This window comes from Rhinopithecus roxellana, chromosome 15 (assembly GCF_007565055.1).
Source record: "Rhinopithecus roxellana isolate Shanxi Qingling chromosome 15, ASM756505v1, whole genome shotgun sequence".
Taxonomy (NCBI): domain Eukaryota; kingdom Metazoa; phylum Chordata; class Mammalia; order Primates; family Cercopithecidae; genus Rhinopithecus; species Rhinopithecus roxellana.
The window spans coordinates 37737184-37761156 of record NC_044563.1 but is presented as its reverse complement, the minus strand read 5'-3'; the positions used below and the strand labels follow the sequence as shown (position 1 = coordinate 37761156).

General features: G+C 42.1%; 2 protein-coding genes across 2 annotated transcripts in view; one reads left to right on the top strand and one right to left on the bottom strand.

Moving 5' to 3' along the window:
• MED17 (mediator complex subunit 17) overlaps positions 1 to 6661 on the top strand; it is a 28781-nt gene extending 22120 nt beyond the window's left edge. Inside the window, exons 10-12 of the mRNA XM_010357353.2 lie at positions 1824 to 1941; positions 3998 to 4157; positions 6110 to 6661. Coding sequence (XP_010355655.1) covers positions 1824 to 1941; positions 3998 to 4157; positions 6110 to 6321 — 490 coding nt within the window. The 3' untranslated portion in view covers positions 6322 to 6661. The remainder of the gene's footprint in view (positions 1 to 1823; positions 1942 to 3997; positions 4158 to 6109) is intronic.
• Positions 6662 to 11464: 4803 nt separating this feature from the next.
• The window catches only part of VSTM5 (V-set and transmembrane domain containing 5), a 33545-nt gene continuing 21036 nt past the window's right edge, over positions 11465 to 23973 (bottom strand). The window contains exons 2-4 of the mRNA XM_010357352.2: positions 14222 to 14548; positions 13968 to 14108; positions 11465 to 13837 (exon numbers count right to left, since the gene is read on the bottom strand). Coding sequence (XP_010355654.1) covers positions 13794 to 13837; positions 13968 to 14108; positions 14222 to 14548 — 512 coding nt within the window. The 3' untranslated portion in view covers positions 11465 to 13793. The remainder of the gene's footprint in view (positions 13838 to 13967; positions 14109 to 14221; positions 14549 to 23973) is intronic.

Genomic DNA, 23973 nt, shown 5'->3' with positions numbered 1-23973 from the left:
AAGAATTCTAAAATGTTTGTTAGATGTATGTATCCTTAAGCCTTTTGAGTTTTGTTTTTCTTTGAGAAAACAGTGTAAACTTTAGTTCATCAAAATTACAACTTAAACCAGGCATGGTTGCGCACACCTGAAGTCCCAGCCTCTCAGGAGGCTGAGGCGGGAGGGGATTACTCAACGTCAGGATTTCAAGGATGCAGTGCGCTATGATGGTACCATGGATAAAACCACTGCACTCCAGCCTGGGCAACATAACAAGACCTTGTCTTGTTTTTTTTTTTTTTTGAGACGGAGTTTTGCTCTGTCATCGGATTGGAGTATAGTGGTGTGATCTTGGCTCACTGCAACCTCTGTCTCCTGGTTTCAAGCAATTCTTCTGCCTCAGCCTCCTGAATAGCTGGGACTACAGGTGTGTGCCACCATGCCCACCTAATTTTTGTATTTTTAGTAGAGGTGGGGTTTCACCATGTTGGCCAGGATGGTCTCGATCTCTTGACCTTGTGATCGCCTGCCTCGGCCTCCCGGAATGCTGGGATTACAGGCCACTGCACCCGGCCTCTTTTTTTTTTTTTTTTAATTTCAACTTTATATAGACAATCACCAAAATGCTTTATTGTGAAATACTTACTTTAAAATAAAGTTAGAAACAAGCGCTATTATCAAATGTGAGAGGATATAAAGCTGTTTTTTCCTGCGTTTTGTTCATCTATGTTATTAGAGGATTTCAGGTTTCTTGGATGTATTACACACCGAAATCTTAGAAATTCCTTTGGAAGAGTGCAGTGATCTGCTTGTTATTTACTGGCTGTTGTATGAGTTTCTTTATTTGGCCTAAGCCAAATTAATGGAGTATATATATTCTGACTTGTTTGCCAGTTTTTTCAGTAGGAGAAACTCCTACTGAAACTGAACAGTTAACAAAACTGTTTCTCTTTCTGTATGAGAATTTGCTCTTTGTTAACGCTGGCTCTAATCCCTTGGAAACCTGTTAAGGAAAGATGTCATCTGTATTACTAGGCAACATTGCTTTTAGTAAAAATGATCTCAAATTGGCAAAATGCGTCTGAACCGGGAGAAATTTTAAATAACTGATGGGAATGCCTTTGGACTTCCCTGGATGGTGGTGACTTTTAAAACTGGGCTTAGCTTGTGGAAACCATGCCTATGGAGTTGTTACAAGAGCTTATGGCTCCTGTTAGGGCAGGTCCCACGTATACCCAATGTAGATCTCTTCTCCTTGCAGCAAAGGTGTTCTGCTGCTATATAGACAGTTGCATGGCCTGCTGGCAAGCTCTGGTCCCTTCACATCCTTCTGGGTAGACTGGTACTCTGTGTGGTCTATGGTATTCTGGGGTGAGTCTGTTTAGTTGAACCTAAGAAGACCCCTGCATCTCCTCTATGGATGTTGGTGTGGGTTATTAAAATGTTTTCTTTTTGGCCGGGTACGGGCGCTCAGGCCTGTAATCCCAGCACTTTGGGAGGCCAAGGCAGGTAGATCACTTCAGGTCAGGAGTTCGAGACCAGCCTGGCCAATATGGTGAAATACCGTCTCTACTAAAAATAACAAAAATTAGCTGGGCATGGTGGCAGGTGCCTGTCATCCCAGCTACTTGGGAGGCTGAGGCAGGAGAATCTCTTGAACTCAGGAGAGGGAGGTTGCAGTGAGCTGAGATCGTGCCACTGCACTCCAGCCTGGGCAACAGACTGAGACTCTGTCTAAAAAAATAATAATAATAATTTTTAACTTGATGTTGAGGTTTATTATTTATGATATTGTATAAGATAATTTTGAACATCTCTGATTTTTAGTATGTGTGTCTATAAAGGTCCATTCAACTGCAGTTGAATATTGGAGTTGAGCAGATTCGAGTTGTACATAGAGATGGAAGAGTAATCACACTGTCTTATCAGGAGCAGGAGCTACAGGATTTTCTTCTGTCTCAGGTAACAGTTGCAGGTTGTGTTTTAAGCCCTCCTTTGCATAGCTACTTAAAGAACAAATTGGTTAAAAAGTAGTTAAAAATGTAATAAATTATGTAAGAAGAAAATTTTTTTCCAGTAGAAATTAAATTCTGTTTAATTTCTAATGCACATTTTACAACCTGTTGGTTAATTGAAAGTACTGATAAGCTGTCCTAGGTTTTCACATAGTTTATCTTAAGATGAAGGACCAGTTCTGAGACTAGCAAGTTTTTTTCCCCTCATGTCATATTTGTGAAGGTTTACAAAATCTGTAAGGTTTACAACATCTCCAGAGTTGTTGTAGAAACTGAAGAAAACTAGAGAAAGGGAGATCATATAAAAAAATTATAATGACCATTATCTGTAATAAATAAAGTAGTTTAACCTCAAGTCCAAGGGGCAGTATAGAAAGTGATGGGTTTGAGGCTGGGTATGGTGGTTTGTGCCTATAATCCCAGCACTTTAGGAGGCTGAAGTGAGAGGATCACTTCAGGTCAGGAGTTCAATACCAGCCTGGGCAACATAGAAAGACCCCTGTCTCCACAAAAATAGAAAATTGGGTGGGTGTGTTGGTATGTAACTATAGTCATAGCTGTTAGGGAGGCCGAGGCAGGAGGGTTGCTTGAGCCCGGGTGTTCGAGGTTACAGTGAGCTATGATTGGTCTCACTGTATTTCAGCCCAGAGTGACAGAGCAAGATACCATCTCTTTTAAAAAAAAAAGTGATGTGTTCTAGCCCCAGCATTACGACAAACTTGCCTTGTGACATCAGACAAATTTCTAGCCGTTTCTTTTCATATCTAACAGTATATTTCCTAATTTCTTCGTGGAGTTTTTAATGACCCAGTGAAATACTGAATTATAAGATAAAGGGTAGGTTTTTGAAATGTTAATGCAAGATACTATTTTTTTTTCACATTAAAAAAAACAGTTTTCACCTCAGAGGCAATGATCTTATATACTGATTTGCTTCTTTGGTGCCAAGTAAATAAAATTCATTTGTTAGGTATGGCAGCTCTTGGCTAATTACATCCAAATTGGTTTGGTCACCTTAAGCACACACACAAAAATATATTAGAACACTATTGAGCAGGTCCCAGAATCAACGGGAGGTCTAGAGAACAAGGCTTACAAATGGATAGGGATCAACACTAGATATGAGAACCATGGCCAGGGGAATGGCACTAATGCTGTCCCGGCACTGCTGCCTTCAGCACTGGTGACAGAATACATTCTAAATTGCCCCCATTGTTATCAGTCAGAGTCTTAACAAGAAATAGGTGGCAGACTCAGGAGGATAATTTTAGGAGGACCTAGTTACTAAAAATCTATTTACAAAGGTATGGGTGTAAGAGAGCCACCAGGGATAGTGTGGTAACCTGTTGCTAGTCGTAGTAACCAGGTAATCAGGCCCCAGGGGTTTAGTGGTCACCAAAGTTAAGAGGAAGGACAGATTACAGGAACCCTAAGGGGGAGAGTCATGTAGAACAGTCCATCTTGAGAAGCCTAGCAGCCAGTCAAGAGATACAACCAGCCTAGACAACCTCACAGGGAGGATGCCAGGGGAATAAATACCCTGACCTCACTCTTCCTTGCCGTCCTTTTGGCTCCCTTTGGATGGCTCCCATTACCTGAACCCAGCCTAAAGCCAGAGGACGTAAGAAGGTATTAACGTAACCACGTGTGTCAGCCTCCCAGGGCAGAAAATAAGGTAGACAGTGGATTTGAAGGGGCAAATGTTGCACCGTATTCAGTGATCTAGACGGGAGCCTTCAGTTGGCCAAATTTATGTCATATGTCTGCGCTTAAGCTGCCAGTGGGCAGGAGAAGCAAGTATCAGGCAACTTTTGCTTTTGCAGTGGAAGGTGGAGACTTATTCCCTCCCCTTACATTATACACGGGAGGATTCCTCAGACCTAAGATAGGGTTGCTGTGCTAGTCAGTCAGCACCCCAACAAAAGTTTACTTTATGGTCGTGATGTTAAGTCACTGCAAATATCTCTGCTGGTGGTCAGTCAAGTGTCCTTTTTCGTTCACAGATGTCACAGCACCAGGTACATGCGGTTCAGCAACTCGCCAAGGTTATGGGCTGGCAAGTACTGAGCTTCAGTAATCATGTGGGACTTGGGCCCATAGAGAGCATTGGTAATGCATCTGCCATCACGGTGGCCTCCCCAAGTGGGGACTATGCTATTTCAGGTACTTTCTGCTGCTTTGAATGAGAAGGGACCACTGGGAGTTTGGCTTTAACATTTAGTTTTAATAAATGTTGGTGAGAGTAATTTATCTCTGCAATAAATTAGTTAATGTTGTATTTACACTGAATATTTATTTGATCATAGCTATTATTCAGAGCAAGAGATTATTATTTCTCTTTCTAGTAATTATAACAAATGTTTAGACTGGCAGCACATTTTCCTGAGATAGTCTGAAAAGTGTCATCAACATTGTTACTCCTGCAGTCCCAAAGTTTAATGGATAAAAACTTTAAAAAAATATACTGCCGTAAACACGGGAAGAAAAATAGCTGTTCCTACAAATAGTAAAGGGATGGAAGAGAGAGGAGTATCTAATAGTATCTAATGTAAGATACTATTTTTTTCACATTAAAAAAATAGTAACAGTTTTTAAAATTTTTTAAATAAAAACATTTTAAATAATGTATTTTGTTTTATTTTATTTAATTTTATTTTATTTTATTTTATTTTTTTTTGAGATGGAGTCTTGCTCTGTCGCTCAGGCTGGAGTGCAGTGGCGTGATCTCAGCTCACCGCAATCTCTGCCTCCCAGTTTCAAGCAATTCTCCTGCCTCAGCCTCCCGAGTAGCTGGGACTACAGGTGCCCATCATCACACCTGACTAATTTTTGTATTTTTAGTAGAGGCAGCGTTTTGCCATGTTGGCCAGGCTGGTCTTGAACTCCTAACTTCAGATGATCCGCCCACCTCGGCCTCCCAAAGTGCTGGGATTACAGGCATGAAGCACCGCACCCGGCCGAGGAGAAGTATTTTATTAAGCACCTTCTACGAGTAGGCACTTGCATGAGTATTACATAGCTTAAATTTACATTTGAAGCACTTATGGTTTTAGGGTGATCTTCGTTTCTAATATCTGCTCTGACTACTTGAAAAATACAGTCATGTGTTGCATAGCGACAGGGACAGATTCTGAGAAATGTCTTGTTAGAGGATTTCATCGTATGATAATAGAGTGCACTTACACATCCCTCGATGGTACAGCCTACTACATACACATCTAGGCTTCATGGCATAGCCTGTTGCTCCTAGGCTACAAACCTGTACAGCATGTTACTGTACTGAATACTCTAGGCACTTGTAACACAACAAAAGCAGTTGACTGAAATGTTACGCAGCTCATGACTATATTTGAAAGAGTGGGTAGTTAGAAATATTTCCCCACAGGATCACAGCTTGTGAATCTGCAAGCTTGGTCATTGCAGGATCTTGATTGCTAGGAATTTAAAAATACCCTTTTCTTCTTTCCCAAGTAATAGTTAAAACCTCATTAAAACCTGAAATTCTTAATTCAGAATAATCTTTCCTTCATTCCTTTCAGTCCTGATTTTAAGTGGTTGAGGTTTCGTTACATATTAGGCATGTATTAATTCATTGAATGATTACATTATCAAATGAATGTATTGAAAAAAATAGGTGAATATCCTTGGTGTGGTGGCTCACGCCTGTAATCCCAGCACTTTGGGAGGCTGAGGTGGGAGGATTGCTTGAGCCCAGGAGTTTGAGACCAGCCCTGGCAACATAGTGAGACCTTGTTTTTAACCGCCCCCCAAAAAAGGCTTTGTATGTTTTTCAGTGCTGCATGTGGAAATAAACAAACAAAAAGATGATTTCCTGAAATTATAGAGGACATTTGACATTCCTAGGTCAAAACTCATCTTGCTTAATCTTTGTGGTACAAATAATAACTCCTGAATATTTATACCATCCTCTTATATAGAAGTTAGGATTTTTTTTTTCTTGCGTGTTGAAACTGAAAAAGCACTTTTTAACAAGAATATTTAAGTTGGCAGACAAAGTTTTTGTATTCACAGTAGAATGAAGTTGTGGGATTTATCCTTGTTATTTCTAGTTTGGTAAACTAAGAGTGTATTCATATTTTGGTTTTTCTGCACAGTTCGTAACGGACCTGAAAGTGGCAGCAAGATTATGGTTCAGTTTCCTCGTAACCAATGTAAAGACCTTCCAAAAAGTGATGTTTTACAAGATAACAAATGGAGTCATCTTCGTGGGCCATTCAAAGAAGTTCAGTGGAATAAAATGGAAGGTCGAAACTTTGTTTATAAAATGGAGCTGCTTATGTCTGCACTTAGCCCTTGTCTACTATGATTTTTTCCAGATGTTTCCTAAAGAAGTTTCCAGAAACTTTGACTTGAAATGTTTACAGATCAACTATAAGTACAAAGAAGAGATAACTTCCAAAGCAGTGCTGTTTTTAAAAACAATAATTAGGAAATGTTTATTTAGCACTTTGAAACTTTCCACTTTATAAATGACAAGTGCTTTGAAATGCAGAAGTTTATGTACAGTTGTATATACAGTATGACAAAATGTAAAATAATACGTTTTTCATGCAGTTTAAAATATTACTGACTTAAGCGTTTCTATTTGCTTTTTAAATATTCCTTCTTTGATGTTGACATCACATAAAGTGTGTGGTTTAAAAAAATCTCCAAATACTTTTTCTTCCCCCAAATACTTCCTAAACTTTTTTTTTTTTTTTAAGATGGCATCTCACTCTGTAGCCCAGTCTGGAGTGCAGTGTTGTGATCATGGCTCACTGCAGTCTTGACCTCCTGGGCTTAGGTGATCCTCCTGTCTCAGCCTTCCGAGTAGCTGGGACCACACACATGCACCACCATGCCTGGCTAATTTTTGTATTTTTTGTAGAGACAGGGTTTTTCCATGTTTCCCTGGCTGGTTTCCAACTCAGTTCAAGTGATCCACCTGCCTCTGCCTCCCAAAGTGCTAGGATTACAGGTGTGAGCCACCATGCCCAGCCTACTCTCTAAACTCTTGATAACCTCTTCCTCCAGTTGTCTGCTTTAAGCTTGCCTGGGTCAGGCCGGGCGCGGTGGCTCAAGCCTGTAATCCCAGCACTTTGGGAGGCCGAGACGGGCGGATCACGAGGTCAGGAGATCGAGACCATCCTGGCTAACACGGTGAAACCCCGTCTCTACTAAAAACTACAAAAACAAAACTAGCCGGGCGAGGTGGCAGGCGCCTGTAGTCCCAGCTACTCGGGAGGCTGAGGCAGGAGAATGGCGTAAACCCGGGAGGCGGAGCTTGCAGTGAGCTGAGATCCAGCCACTGCACTCCAACCTGGGCGACAGAGCGAGACTCCGTCTCAAAAAAAAAAAAAAAAAAAAAAAGCTTGCCTGGGTCTAACCTACATAGGTAATTTAAGAACATCCTCAGAAAGGACAGCTGAAGGCATAGGAGGCAGATTATCTCTTTAGGGCATCCTCAAGATTTTTTGGTCTGTTCTCCCACTTGAATGACCTCATCACTTGAGACACCTAGTGCATGGCTCATGCCCAGTCTTCCACCTGGGATTGCTTTCTCCAATTAAGGCCTTTCCATTAGCTCTCTGCGTTTTCAAAGGGAAAAACTAATGCATTAGTGGATTATCTTTTCCAAGGAACAGGTTTGCACTTCTTGGAAATAGTGCCTAAAGTGTGCCCATTAATATGAGATAGATTTAGGTTTATAAACCTTTTGGTACCACTGAAAGTAATATCATATAGGTGAGGTCTCCTTATAAGTAAGGCTTTCAATTTTTAAAACAGACATCCTGCTTTAACAATTTGTAAGATGACTGTGCAGTAATACACAAATTTAACACAAATGTTAAATGCTAAAGTGCTACGTAAATATAAAGCATTAAGCAAGTGTGCTTCTAAGAGTCAAGCCAATTAGAAAAAATGGTTGAGACACCAGCTGTATTTATTAGGAGAAAGCATTTCAGAATGTCTATGTTTTATGTTTTATATATGGTGAAGATACTGAGTGCTTTTCATCAGATTTCTTTGCTGGAATACCATCAAATCAGAGTGATAACCTGATTATCTCATGTTGATCTGGTATTGTAATTGGCCCTTAAATGCTGGGATTACAGGTATGAGACACCACGCCTGGCCTCCTTAGATATTGCTGATGAATAAAAACAGGGGCAACTAAATTATTTAGTAAGTCCACTTTGTTTAGTTGGAAAAAAAGCCATTCAGAACATGAGGTACCCGAGGGAAAAATATTTTTACAGATGGAACTACCTGGACAAGCACGAGCCTGTAATATCAAAGGAATTTAACTTACCTATGTGTGTGAGATGGAGCAGGAACCCCTTCTTAAAGGCCTGTGGGCACCCTGAGCATGAAAATAAAGGAAAATCTTGAATTCCTTCGAGGGAATTTCCGGGGTAGTCCTGAGATATAAACAAACAACTTGATAAGCAAGAAGGTAATAGTATCTTAAAACAATTGCCAAGGAAGTTAAGAGTCCAGATGCTTAGTTCCCTATAGAAACTAAAGATAACATCTTAAAATATGACCCTGAGTTGTTTTCAGAATCTCAGATCCCCACCAAGTGGATTTGCTGTCATGTGGACCTCAGATAAGCAAGGACAACTTGGACTGCTGTTCTTTGTTCTGAATTTCTTCCTGAGGGGCCTGGAGGAGGTCAAGCCCGTGAGCTGGAGCTAACATTCTTTTCTGTTGACCCAAATTTTAGACAAAGCTTCTTAGCCAATTGCAAATCAGAAAATCTTTGAATCCACCTATGACCTGTTGGCCCCTGCTTCAAGATATCCCACCTTTTAGATCAAACCAATGTACAGCCTCCATGTATTGATTTATAACTTTGCCTGTAACCTCTGCCTCTCCACCTTTGTGGGTTTTTTGGGGTTTTCTTGTTTTTGTTTTTTGAGACAGGGTCTTGCTCTGTTACCCAAGCTAGAATGCAGTAGTGCAATCAGCTGCTCATTGCATCCTCAACCTCCTGGGTTCAAGTAATCCTCCTGCCTCAGCCTCGCAAGTAGCTGGGGCTACAGGTATGCACCAACACATCTGTCTAATTTTTAAAAATATTTTGTAGGGTCAGGGTCTCACTATGTTGGCCAGGCTGGTCTCAAACCAGCTCAAGGGATACTCTCACCTTGGCCTCCCAAAGTGCTAGGATTACAGGTGTGAACCATTGTACCTGGCCTTGCCTCCCCACCTTTAAAACCCCTACCTGTAAGCCATTGAGGAGTTGGAGTTCTTGCTCGGTGCCCTACAGTAAATACCTCACTTCTCTTGCTGCAGTCCCAATGTCAGTGCTTGGCTTTGCTGTGCCAGGTGAACAGACCCCAGTTTGGTTTGATAATGTTACTTTATAAAACCAAATCTAACACTCAAACTTTAGATTTATTTTTCATTATCAGTACCCTCTCTCCTACCAATACTCAATCTCCAAAAAATCTTCCACCAATACTCGGTAAAACCCACCGAAATCGTGGAACATTGAATTCCCTAAAAGACCAAGAGATTCACAGGAGATAGAATTGAATGCATTACTTAACAGGCAGAAGCCATCTTGGTTGAAGGAACTAGCCTGATACAATAGTAAGTTTGCCTAAGATGATTTTTGTTTATATCATTTGAAATAAAAAGTGATTTTTCAGTGAACAAACAATTACAGTGTGTTCAAAAATACCCAGCCGGGCACGGTGGCTCATGCCTGTAATCCCGGCACTTTGGGAGGCTGAGGCAGGCTGATTACCTGAGGTCAGGAGTTCGAGACCAGCCTGACCAACATGGTGAAACCCTGTCTTTACTAAAATACAAAAATTAGCTGGGCATGGTGGTGCACGCCTGTAATCCTAGCTACTTGGGAGGCTGAGGCAGGAGAATTGCTTGAACCTGGGAGGCGGAGGTTGCAGTGAGCTAAGATGGCACCACTGCACTCCAGCCTGAGTGACAAGAGCAAAGCTCTGTAAAAAAAAAAAAAACAATTAATAGTGTACTCATACTATGGACTGCATTGTGTAGGCAGGAAGAATGAAGCTTTGGAATAGGTAGACATGAAATAATGCCCAAGACACATTAAGAAAAGACTGGTGAGTTGTAGGGTAATATATATGATAGAATCCCATTTGACTATAAAGAAAATAGGTTAAATATGTATATTTGGCATATATATACACAGATATGTTCATATATGCATAAACAAGTCTAGAAGGATACACACACCAAATTTGACTGTTGTTTCCTCTGGATTGAGGGAAGGAGAGAAATCTTTTACTTTATTTAGTTTTTGTTAATTAACTCTAGCCAAAGATACTTTTACTTTAATATATATAGACTTTAGTGACATTTTAATTTTAAAGAAGGATTTATCATCTCTGTAAGCCAAACCAAAAATACCCACTTAATTTTTAAAGGGCAGTGGAAATGTTCTTCTCAAGAATTGGTAAAGCTGACAGCCAGGTTGGGTGGATTCAGGGGTGCAGAGAAATGCAAACGCTGGCAACTCACACCATTAATGGGAATTGAATTGGGGATAGATGTGCTAACAGTGATCACAAGGATTTGCTCTGCTTTTAGTAAGCTATGGATGTGTCTGATGCTTCCCTGGAAACTGGGCAGAAGAAACCTATGCTGGATATGTAAAAGCTGATGCCGGTGAGACAGTTTCCACTTCCCCCAGTATCCTCTCCAGTGTTGTCAAGGAGGCAGCATGTGAATCACGTCCCTGGGGATTCACCCTATCATATTTGGCTCCTTTGTCCTGGTTACATCTCCAACATGCTATTCTGCCATCTCTTCTCAATCCCTTGTGACACTTACCCAGTTCTTCTGGATTGTAGGGTTTGCCTCTGCATTCTTGCCTAGGGCAAGATATCCTGATAACCTTCTCTCTCACTGCTTTTGCATCTCACCTTTGTGAGGTATTGCTTCAAATCAGAGTAAGCACAAAGTGCTCTCAGGTATTTACTATCCTACGTGGCCTTCAGAGGACATGAGCTCTCCTTGCATACCCGCAACATCATGAAATGAGAAAGTACAATATATACCTTTTGGGGTTCTAAGATCATAACCTCTGAAAGGACATTGTGTTGACAAAGCATGTGTGTTCTGTAGGGTGTCTTATCCACTGCTGAACAAGTGGTACAATTGTCACTTCCTACTTTTGGCGCATTCCAGAAGCAGGAAGAACGCTATTGAATTGCAGTTAATATTCTGAAAGCATAAATTTCAAATTGGTCTTCTAGCTACAATTGGGGGAGAATGGTAGTGCTGCTAAGGTGTAGTTTTTCTGAATTGCTAAATAATGTTTACTGTTAGAACCAGTGTAATTAGTTGCATTGTCACTTAAAATATGTGCCAGACCTGGCTGTGACTAAGGGTTTTGTTTATGCTCAGCTTGACAGGACATAGCACCCAGAGCCTCTGATTTTTCGGCAGGAGCAGGCACACACACAAAGGATGAGGGCTTTATTTTCAGGTTTTATTTCATTCATTCTTTAAAACACTTTTTTTTTCACAGTTTGAAACATAATTTATAGCTTAACATTTACACTAGCTAATCTCTGTGATTTTTATTTATTTGAAAAATAAACAAAAACCTCAGGCTTTGGATTTTAAAACTTTCCACAGGAATGTTCAGGATGGCAGAGCTTTAAAAATTCAAAAGAAACCCTTTTTTCAAAGAAATGGAAAGCCAAGGAAAGAAGCTTTTTAAAAAAAACAAATTGTAACTTCCCACACTACTGATGTGAATAAACTGTCATGAGATTTTGGGGGGCAATTTAATTGACATCTGCCATGGAGGTCTCTCAGTCGGTGTTCTTTTCCAACTCCCCTTTGATTATGAAGATTGCCAACCCTGACTTCGGACAAGCAGAAGAGCAGAGTTCTGAAAGGCAGGTAGTGTGGAAGAGGACATGCTGCCCCCAGCAGCTACCTAACTCCTACTGCTTTCCTGCTGGTGGCCTCTCTGTGTGAAAGACGAGAAAGAAATCAGCAGATTATCCTTGAGCCCCTTGGATACTCCTCACCTCGTTTCTTCACAGCACTGGAAACTGTCCTGGCCCAGGGCCTGGTTCCTTTGCTGCATGGGGAAAGGGCACAGTGTGTGAGTTTACGCGTGTGTCTACAGGAGGCGCCTTGAGGGTATCTTCTACCTGTCAGGTGCTAGAGCTATACATCTGTTGTGTAGACCAACTGCTCTCGCCTTTTGAATCAAGCAGTGCTGTGGGAGTCCTGCTCTGGATACTGACAGTTCCTGTCTGAATATTCTGAGTGATCCCTTCCCAAAACTCTGGATTCAATATTGAGGGAAAGGGTTGTAACTTATCCAAGCAAATCCTTCTCTGCCACATAGGACATAGAGAAGATATGGACATTGGAGACCTGAAATGAAGGAGGAGAGAAAGGAATGTTCTAGCACTTCTTAACCTTTGCATGGGTGACTTTGCAGCTGAGGACTAGGAACACATCATCATCGGGTGGGACTTTTGGTCTGTAGCTATGAATATTGGAGAGATAAGAGAAGGAAGATAAATCCATGCCTCCATTTAGAGCTTGTCAAATGGAAGTTGGGATGGAGAAACAGGTGAACATGGTAACCAACAGCCTGAGGGAATAATGGCCACAGCCAGCTGTGGTCCAGTCCTCAATCTCACCTGGAGCCCCAAGACCTTAGGTGATTTTATCAATTTCTAATACTCAGAATAGCATTTTCCAGTATAGCTTTCCAGATCCTTGAAGCCTCATGCTTTTCATAAGTTGCTCAGAGAACTCTGTGCATACTGTGGGCTTCTCTTGATACCCTGACTGTGAGGTAGGCAAAGGCCAAGCATTCCTCAGCCCAGGTAGGAGAGGGCAAGGGCCTGACTTGAGACGTGAAGCGTTAGTGACTGAGGGGGACAGATCCAAAGCCCGAGATGACTGATTTTCCAGCTGCATCACCCACTGTGCAAGCTCAGCTTTCACACAGGTGGCATCCAGCACTTCAGGAGGCCAGGTGCTGCCCATAACAGAGATGAGCTGTTGTTTTACTTACAATGGCCTAAGTTTGAGCCATGGGAGGGAAAATCCAATTAACATTGGAATGAGGGAGGAAGAGAAAGATAATTTTCTCTCTCTTCCTTGTATGCAAAGCTGGCCTCTCAGGAGTCCACTGAGCTCCTCCCCCATAAAACTCCCAGCCACCGGGCCTCACCTCTGAGCAACTCACTGCAGCACAACAGCACAAACCCCCACCCCCAGTCTCTTCACCTCTGCTCTGAGGCAGCAGATTGTCTGAAAGCCTCAGGTTTTCTCACCATAGCTCCCACAATCGTGCTTGCTTGTGGGATACCAGATGGGGGACTGGTAGGCACAGCAGTTGCAGAGCAGACAGGAGCACAGAAAGCATGTTCTAATGCTGGCTGCACACCCATCTGGAAATCCTCTGGCCTCTGATACAGGGACTCTGACAACAGGCCATCCTGCACGCCAGAGCGAGGGTCGTGAGCAAGCAGCCAACACATGCACTCACCCATTGGTTATGGGTCAGCACGGCTGTGATGCTGCAGCCAAGCAAAGCTCCTGGTTCAAAGCCTCAATCATTCTTCTCCTTGAACTTAGCATGAATCCTAAAACTAGCTTTGTCCATCCACAGTCCTCAACTCCATGCAGTCAATGTGGTTAATCTCCTGCTGTCCTGTCAGGAGCAGGCTGCAACAGGACCACACACAATGAGTATAATAGCTGTGCTTGCTCTTTTTGTTGGAGAATGGTTTCCTCTTGAGGTAGGAATGCAGTTAGGCCCAGCCTTGGCTAACACTCAACATCTTCCAGCTCAATCTCCTCAGTTGTGCTTTCTGTAAAGCAAAGACAAGTCAATGAGTTGGAAATCAAGCCACGTAGTGCTTTCTTGGTGAGAACAAGATAACACATGCCACATCTGGCCTCAGAACCACTCATGGATTATCACAAGGCCCAGGGAGTTACCTTTGAGTTTGTGTCTTCTCTTCCTCTGAAATTTATATGCACACTTATTACAAACCCACATGAGGCTGATTAACACTGCGGCCACAGCAGCGAGAAAAGCAAGGATGACAGCGACAAAGTGCAGGTCTTCATAGAGGATCTCTATGGAGTGAGGGTGAGGGGAGGGGGAAGACAACATTTCTTTTAATATCGTGAAATCGACCTCCCACACACTCACAGTTCAGAGGGGTGCCCGGGGCCCGGGGATGTGTTACCAGAGACGTGCAGCACAATGGTGCCAAACTGGCTGCTCCCCAGGCGTTCCGTCACAGTGATGACATAGTAGCCGGAATCCCTCACTCCTACACTGAAGAGCTGGATGGAGCCATTGTCGAAGGTGCAGACTCTGTCCTTGTGGCTTTGGGAGATGTTGGCCTGAGTCCCTGGTTTCCACTCCACGATCTTCTGCATTCCCCAGTTGGACGAATATGTCCATTCGATGGTGGGCACTCCGTGACAGGAATACTCAACTGAGAGCAGGATGTCTTCTTTGACGGTGGCATTGATGGTGGCCTGAGGAATGTACAGGGACACACCCTGACCTGCAGGATGATATGCTGGATGTTGGGCACATATATATGGCTTTATACTGAAGTGCACTTATATAATTCATTAATCTATTTCACAAATATTTATTGTGTGCCTATTATATACCAGGAACTGTTCTAGGTTTTGGTGCTTAAGTGTAATGCTAAACAAAACACAAGGCTCCCTGGAGATAGAGAGCTCTACACACAGAGCAACCTTTTTCTATTCTGAAGAAACTGTTTAGAATGCTCCCTTTTATTTCAACCAGAAATCTGACACCTTTGTAGCAAGGTGGACTATAGAGGTTCTCTCCTAGTATATGGGAGCCCTTCTAATGCCCAAGGACTGTTCTCATGACTCTCTGGATCACTCCTTCTCACTCAAGCCCTCAATGTGTGACATAGTTATTCTTTAACACAGAACAAAGTGCAGAGTTTAAGACGACTGGAATAAAGAAGAAAACAGAGGTCAAATTCCAGGCCAGACCTCGGAGGGCAGGAATCATGTTTTCTTTATCCCGTGGTCCCTGAACCCAGTACAATGCCTGACACATGGTGGTTGGTCAGTAAATGTTTGCTGAGTAAATGAATAAGTGAACGACCAAATATTTACAGCAACAAGAAACATGAGCCTTTTCCTAATAGGAATGTCGATGCTTGGGTGGTTTGAAAAATTAGGTACATCTAAAAGCTAACATAGGGAAGAGAACTATATTTAAGACTTTCTGTGCCGGTTACTATGTTATCTACTTTACAATCCTTATCTATTTTATTGTATTTATTTTTTGAGATGGGGTCTTGCTCTTTCGCCTGGGCAGGAGTGCAATGGCTTGATCTCAGCTCACTGCAACCTCTACCTCCTGGGTTCAAGCGATTCTCCTGCCTCAGCCTCCCAAGTAGCTGGGACTACAGGTGCCTGCCATCACACCTGGCTAATTTTTTGTATTTTTAGTAGAGACGGGGTTTCACTATGTTGGCCAGGCTGGTCTCAAACTCCTGACCTCATGATCTGCCTGCCTCAGCCTCCTAAAGTTTTGGGATTACAGGCGTGAGCCACTGCACCCAGCCATCTCTTTTATTTTTTACATAGGCACACCAACATGCCCACATAACCAGTAAATGGAAGAGGAGGGATTTCAGCACAGCTTTGATTCCAATCCTGGATCTCTACTTTGTTTTTGTTTTGTTTTGTTTTTGAGACAGTCTTGCTCTGTTGCCCAGGCTGGAGTGCAGAGTCACGATCTCAGCTCACTCAACCTCCACCTCCTGGGTTCAAGTGATTCTTTTTTTTTTTTTTTGAGACGGAGTCTTGCTCTGTCGCCCAGGCTGGAGTGCAGTGGCCCGATCTCAGCTCACTGTAAGCTCCGCCTCCTGGGTTCACGCCATTCTCCTGCCTCAGCCTCCATAGCTGGGACTACAGGCACCTGCCACCTCGCCTGGCTAATTTTTTGTATTTTTAGTAGAGATGGGGTTTCACTGTGTTAGCCAGGATGGTCTCGATCTCCTGACCTCATGATCCGCCCGCCTCGGCCTCACAAAGTGCTGGGATTACAGGTGTGAGCTACTGCGCCCAGCCAAGTGATTCTTATGTCTCAGCTACCTGAGTAGCTGGGATTACAGGCGTGTGCCACCACGCCAAGCTAAATTTTTTTTTGCATTAATATTTTTAGTAGAAATGGGGTTTTGTCATGTTGGCCAGACTGGCCTCAAGTGATCTGCCTTCTCGGCCTCCCAAAATGTTGGGCTTACAGGCGTGAGCCACCATGCCCAGCCCATATCTCTACTTTGTGACTATCTATCTATCAATCATGTATCTATGTTTCCTGATTTCTCTGACCTCAAATATGAGCAGTTGCAGTAGTGATTACTGCTGTAAGATTTAGAGAACTATATTTAGAACTAGTGACAAATCTATATTATAACCTCTGTGCATTCAGTGTACATTCTGTCAACCACATTGGTCAAGGTTACCAAGAGGTTAATATCCTGGGAGACTACCAGCCCTTTTCACACCCTCATGGAACTTCACTTTGAGCATTTCGGTTACTCTGGCCCAGGAAACTGCAAAACTAAAAAATAAATAAAAATAACAACTCCAGTTTTCTCAGATGCTGGTACAACTGGACACTGGCTGATTGGTTCTTGCTGGTTTTTATATTTATCTGGACCAGAGAAACCTCTTGCCTTTTTTTTTTTCTTTTTTTTTTTTGGTAGCGATGAGGTCTTTCTGTGTTGCTAGGCACTGGACTTGGACTCCTGGCCTCAACCTCCCAGAGTGTTGAGATTACAAGTGTGAGCCAGTGTGTCCAGCCTAGAAAAGCTTCTTTAAAATTTTTTTCAAATTTAATTGACAAATAAAGATTGTATACATTCAAGGTATACACCCTGATGATATATCTCTATGTTGTGTAATGATGATCACAAATTAATATATCCATCACCACTCGTGCTGAACATTCAGTCCCCAGAATTTGTTCATCTTATAACTCAAAGTTTAGACCTTTTGATCTACATCTCCCTCTTCCCCACTGGCCCCAGCCTCTGGCAACAATTCTACTGTATTTCTATGAGTTCAATTTTTTTAGATTCCACATATAAGTGAGATCATACAGTATTTGTCTTCCTGTGTCTGGCTTATTTCATTTAGCAACTTAGCATAATGTCTTTCAGGTTCATCCATGTTGTCACAAATGCCATGGTTTTCTTCTTCATATGGCTGAATAATATTCATATATATCTTTATTTATGTATTCATCTGTCAATGAACACTTAGGTAGTTTCCATGTCTTAGCTATTGTGAATATGGTGCAGTGAATAAGAGCATGCAGATATCTCTTTGTTACACTGATTTCAGTTGTTTTTGATATATACCCAGTAGGATTGGTGGATTGTATGGCACTTTTCTTTTCTTTTTTGAGACAGGCTCTCACTCTGTTGCCCAGGCTGGAGTGCAGTGGCGCAATCTCGGCTCACTGCAACCTCCACCTCCCAGGTTCAAGCGATTCTCCTGCCTCAGCCTCCTGAGTAGCTGGGATAACAGGCGCCCGCCACTTCACCCAGCTAATTTTTGTCTTTTTAGTAGAGATGGGGTTTCACCATGTTGGTCAGGCTGACCTCGAACTCCTGGCATCAGGTGATCCACCCGCCTTGGTCTCCCAAAGTGCTGAGATTACAGGCATGAGCCACCATGCCTGGCTGGTACTTCTATTTTTAATTTTTTTGAGGAATCTCCATACTTTTTTCATAATAGTCATATCAATTTACATTCCCACCAACATCGTGCAAGGGTTCCCTTTCTCCATATCTTGACCAACATTTGTCATCTTGTCTTTTTGACAATAACCAGCCTAACAGGAGTGAGGTGATACCTCATTATGGTTTTGATTTGCACTTCCCTGATTAGTTCAGCACCAATTTATGTACCTGTTGGCCATTTGTATGTTTCCTTTGGAGAAATGACTATTCAGGTCCTTGTGCCCATTTTTAAATCATTTGTTTCTTTTTTGTTGTTGTTTGGTTTTTGCTATTGAGTTGTATGTGTTCCATTTATATTTTAGATATTAACCCCTTTCCAGGTTTGCAATTATTTTTCTGAATTCTATAGATTTCCTTTCCATTTTGTTGATTGTTTCCTTTGCTGTACAGAAGGTTTTTAGTTTGATGTTGTCCCACTTACTCATTTTTGGTTTTGTTGCTTGTGTTTTGGGTGTCATCCAAAAAGTTATTGCCAAGATCAGTGTCAAGAAGTTTTTCCCTATGTTCCCTTCTAGGAGTTTTGTGGTTTCATATCTTACACTTAAGTGTTTAATCCATTTCAAGTTAATTTTTGTGAATGATGTAAGATAAGGGTTCAATTTCACTCTTTTACATGTGAATATTCAGTTTTGCCAGTACCCTTTAAGAAGAGACTCCTTTCTTCATTGTGTATTCTTGGCACTTTAGTCAAATATTAGTTGACCATATATAAATGCCTTTGTTTCTGGGCTATTTTGTTTCACTGATCTGTGTGCCTGTTTTTATGCCAGTGCCGTACCATTTCAATTTACTATTGCTTTGCAATTTGCTTTGAAATCAGGAGGCCTGATGCCTTCCGCTTTGTTCTTCTTTCTCAAGACTGCTTTGGCTATTCAGGATCTTTTGTGCTTCTATATGAATTTGATTTGTTTTGTTTTGTTTTGTTTTTGAGACAGGGTCTCCCTCTGCCACCTAGGCTGGAGTGCAGTGGTGCAATCATGGCTCCCTTGTAGCCTCGACCTCCCTGGGGTTAAGATGATCGTCCCACTTCAGCCTCCCAAGTAGCTGGGAATATAGGTGTGTGCCATCACATCCAGGTAACTTTTGTATTTTTTGTAGACACAGGTTTTCACCATGTTGTGCAGGCTCTTCTCAAACTCCTGGGCTCAAGCGATCCACCTGCTTGAGCCTCCCAAAATGCTAGGATTACAGGCATGAGCCACTGCATCTGGCCTGCTTTTTTGATTTCTGTGAAGAATGCCATTGAAATTTTGATATGATTGCATTGACTCTGCAGATCGTGTTGGGTAATATGGACATTTTAACAATATTAATTCTTCCCATCCATGAACATAGGGTATCTTTCCATTTATTTGTGTCTTCAGTTTCCTTCGTCACTGTCTTATAGTTTTCAGCATATAGACTTCTCGCCTTCTTTGTTAAATTTATTCCTAAATATTTTATTATTTTTGATTTTATTGTAAATGGGACAGTTTTTTTTTCTTTTCTTTTTTCTTTTTATTGTTGTTGTTGTTGAGATACGGTCTCACTTTGTCACTCAGGCTGGAGTACAGTGGTGCAATCTTGGCTCACTGCAGCCTTGACTACCCGGTCAAGGTCCGAAATAAATGAAATAGAGACTAGAAAAATAATAGAAAAGATGTACAAAACTAAGAGTTGACTAAAAAAAAAAGAAAAAGAAAAAGAAATAAGGGCCAGGCTCAGTGACTCATGTCTATAATCCCAGTGCTTCGAGAGGCAGTGTGGGAGAGGATCATCTGAGGCCAGGAGTTCAAGACCAGCCTGGGTATAATTTATTGAAACCCTATATCTACAGAAAGCAAAAAATTAGCCAAGTGTGGTGGTGCACACCTGTAGTTCTAGCTACTTGGAAGGCTGAAGCAGGTGGATCACCTGAGCCCAGGAGTTCCAGGCTGCAGTGAGCTATGATCATGCCATTGCACTCCAGCCTGGGCAACAGAGCCAGATCCTGTCTCTAAAAAAAAAAAAAAAAAAAAAAAAAAAAAAAATTCAGAAATAAATAAAATTGACAAACCTTTAGTTTTCTGACCTGATCTTTATTATTTCTTTTCTTCTGCTCTTCTTTTTCTATTAGCTTTCTAATACTTCCTTGAAGTGTAAAGTTAGGTTATTTGACATTTTTTTTTTTTAAGACGGAGTCTCACTCTGTTGCCCAGGCTGGAATGCAGTGGCACGATCTCAGCTCACTGCAGGCTCCTTCTCCCGGGTTCATGCCATTCTCCTGCCTTGGCTTCCCAAGCAGCTGGGACTACAGGCGCCTGCCACAACGCCCAGCTAATTTTTTTGTATTTTTAGTAGAGACGGAGTTTCACCATGTTAGCCAGGATGGTCTCAATCTCCTGACCTCGTGATCCACCTGCCTCAGCCTCCCAAAGTGCTGGTATTACAGGTGTGAGCCACTGTGCCTGGCCCGACATCTTTTTTCTTAATATAAGCGTTTATAGTTATAAACTTTCCCCTTAAAACTGCTTTTGCTGCGCCCTATAAATTATGGTATGCTCTATTTCCATTTTTGTTTCAAGATTTTTTTCATTTTTTTCTTTGACACATTGGTTATTTAGGAGTGTGTTGTTTAATTTCTACATATGTGAGAATTTTCCAATTTTACTCCTACTATTGATTTCTAGTTTCATATTACCATGGTCAGGAAAGACACTTGATATAATTTAAATCTTGAATTTGTTGAGACTTGAGAAAAACCTCCTCTTAATTAGACAGACTAAGCAGGCATTTAACTAGGTGTTAGGAAAAAAGTGGCTTCTCCTTCCATCAAAGATTATCACATATAATTAGGAATAAATAATCTATAACAGGCCGGGTGCGGTGGCTCATGCCTGTAATCCCAGCACTTTGGGAGGCCAAGGCGGGCAGATCACCTGAGGTCGGGATTTCGAGACCAGCCTGACCAATATGGAGAAACCCCATCTCTACTAAAAACACAAAATTAGCTGGGCGTGGTGGCACATGCCTGCAATCCCAGCTACTTGGGAGGCTGAGGCAGCAGAATCACTTGAACCCAGGAGACGGAGGTTGCTGTGAGCCGAGATCACACCACTTGCACTCCAGCCTGGCAAAACTCCATCTCAAAATAATAATAATAATAATAATAATAATAATAATAATAATAAATCTATAACAAAGATGAAAAATTAACATTCATGGTTTTAAAGCAAACTGCTTGTCAATTATTTAAAAAGTTGAATTAACGAGTAACCACCTCTGCATCTCATGCTAAAATTAATCCAGAATGAGTCCAGAGAAACTTAGTGACTGGGCGAATATTCAGGCCTGGCTCAAGTGTTCTGTTCAAGAAGGTTGGTTCAGTACATCAGATTTCACTTATAAAATGGATGGGCTGGTCTGAAGGTAGTGAGTTATCTCAACTGATTGTTCACAGTCAGTTACAGATGAAACCCCTTATTCTGCTCTTTCTCCCCTTCTCACTACTGCTCTTGAATAGTCTTAAAAAAAAAAAAAAAAAAAAAAAAAAAAAAAAAAAGGACAGCAGGTAGCCATTAACAAGAATGAGCTTTATATGGGCAAGGAAAGACATCTGTGATGTTACTAAGTTTAAAAAAAAGTAAATGTACGGCCGGGCGCGGTGGCTTACGCCTATAATCCCACCACTTCGGGAGGCCGAGGTGGGGGGATCATGAGGTCAGGAGATCCAGACCATCCTGGCTTACACGGTGAAACCCCATCTCTACTAAAAATGCAAAAAATTAGCCGGGCGTGGTGCTGGGTGCCTGTAGTCCCAGCTACTCAGGAGGCTGAGGCAGGAGAATGGCGTGAACCCGGGAGGCGGAGCTTGCAGTGAGCCGAGATGGCGCCACTGCACTCCAGCCTGGGTGACAGAGCGAGACTCCATCTCAAAAAAAAAAAAGAATAAAAAAAAATGTACAAAACAGCATACCTAATGTGATCTCATTTATAGTTGTGTAAATATGTGCTAGTATATACATATTATGTATGGAAAAATGGAAACGTGTTGGAGTAATATATGCTAAACTGTTAACAGGGATTGCCCCTCAGAGATCAAATGGCAGAATAATTTTATTTTCCATGTAAGTCATTTATATAATTTTGAATTTTTCAGTTATTTATTGAGTTGATAATTTAAAAAAATGTACTCTAAAAAGTCTTTTTAAGTTCTCCTGATTAGACTATGCAGTCTTGGCCAGCAAAATTTAAAGTTTATTTTACTTTTTTATTTTTTATTTTTTAGATGGAGTCTCACTCTATCACCCCCAGGTTGGAATGCAATGGCATGGTCTTGGCTCACTGCAACCTCCACCTCCCGGGTTCAAGTGATTCGCCCACCTCAGCCTCCCAAGTAGCTGGGACTATAGGCACATGCCACTACACCTGGCTAATTTTTGTATTTTCAGTAGAGACAGGGTTTCACTATGTTGGCCAGGCTGGTCTCGAACTCCTGACCTCGTGATCCACCTGCCTCAGCCTCCCAAAGTGCTGGGATTACAGGCGGAGCCACTGCGCCCAGCCCAAAATTTAAAGTTTAAAAGTTTACCTTTGCATCTTCACTTGGATTATTTGTGAAAAGCAGAGAGGAACTAAATTTCTAGGCATTTCCAAGATAGATGGGGAAGCCTCTCTTAAAAAACAAGTCACAGAGTAGAAGATTTTAGCAGGGCAGAAGTCACTGGAACCTGAACCAAAGGGCTTCCTGAATTCCTGGAGATGGTGAGACCCTCTGGTAACTAATCAGAAAGCTGTCAAGAGGAAATAGTAAAAGTACTAGGAAGCTGAAACCACCTACCGAGCAATGGGCTGGAATATAACACTCAGAAGGGTTACTTACTCCTTTTCTTACAAATAAATTACAAAGGTTGTACTTTTCGGTTTTTAAAAAATTGATTATTCAGAAGGGGGATATATTTCTTGAAATCACAACAAAGGTCAATACTGTTGAGATAACAATTACATCTGTTGAGATGACAAGAATATCAACTAATGATAGGACCGATATCTTGCCAATATAGTCTCTGCACTTAAGGAGTTATAGAGATACATCTGAATTAGGATAACTCATTTTCACCTAATTTATCTGGAAAACAACTTATTCAGCAAATGTGATCATCAGATGCAGCTGAGAACTAGAAACTAAGCATCATTGTCATCCTTATAAGCCTTTAATTAAGCAGCTAGCATATACTGGTTTCAGAACCTAAGGTTCAGGAGTCCTAATTCAGAAAACTGTTACAGTGGGGTGGGTGAGTGATGAGTGACATTACAAAAGGATCATTTCAATTGGCAGGGAGGTGTAGGGGATGTGGGCAGGACACACCCAGGCTTTACCCTGGGACCTCCTTGCTGGGAGATCTGGGGAAAGTTCTTAACTGTGAGAGCCTTAGCTCTCCTGTGAGGATGAGGGTCAAAGACACATGTAAGGCCCAGCAACAGGCTGGGCACAGAGCTTTGTGTTCATCCAGGAGCTGTAGCCCCCACCACTTACACTTCTCTGATCAGGTCTCTGTCACCTGCCTCAGGGTGACTGACCAACTGCCCCAACTGCCCCAGTTTGTCCCAGGACTGAGGGATTTCCCAGGATGTGACAGTTTCAGGGCTAAAATCAGGACAGTCATGGGCAAACCAACAGAACTGATCACTCGCGGTGGCTCACACCTATAATCCCGGCACTTTGGGAGGCCAAGGCAGGCAGATCACCTGAGGTCAGGATGAGAACAGCCTGACCAACATGGTGAAACCGTCTCTACTGAAAATACACAAAATTAGCCAGGCATGGTGGCTGGCGCCTATAATCCCAGCTACTCGGGAGGCTGAGGCACGAGAATCACTTGAACCTGGGAGGCACAGGTTGGCAGTGAGCTGAGATAGCACCACTGCATTCCAGACTGGGCAACAGAGTGAGACTCAGCCTCAATAAAAATGAGAAAAAGAAATATTGAAGAGCAGAGAGAAAACTCAAGATACACAACTGTGTATTTCTGAGGTGCTCAAAGGGGCTCAATAGGGGAGTTGCGAAGGCAGCCAGCCCTGAGAGGCTGGAGAAGGAAAGCCAGTCTTCCCTAATGCTCCAGCTCCCTAATGCATCTCCGGGGGTCAGCATCCCATGCACCCCCATTTCAGTTGGGATCTCACTCTTGTCCCTGAGCTCAGCACTGCACTTGCCACAGCTTCCTCAA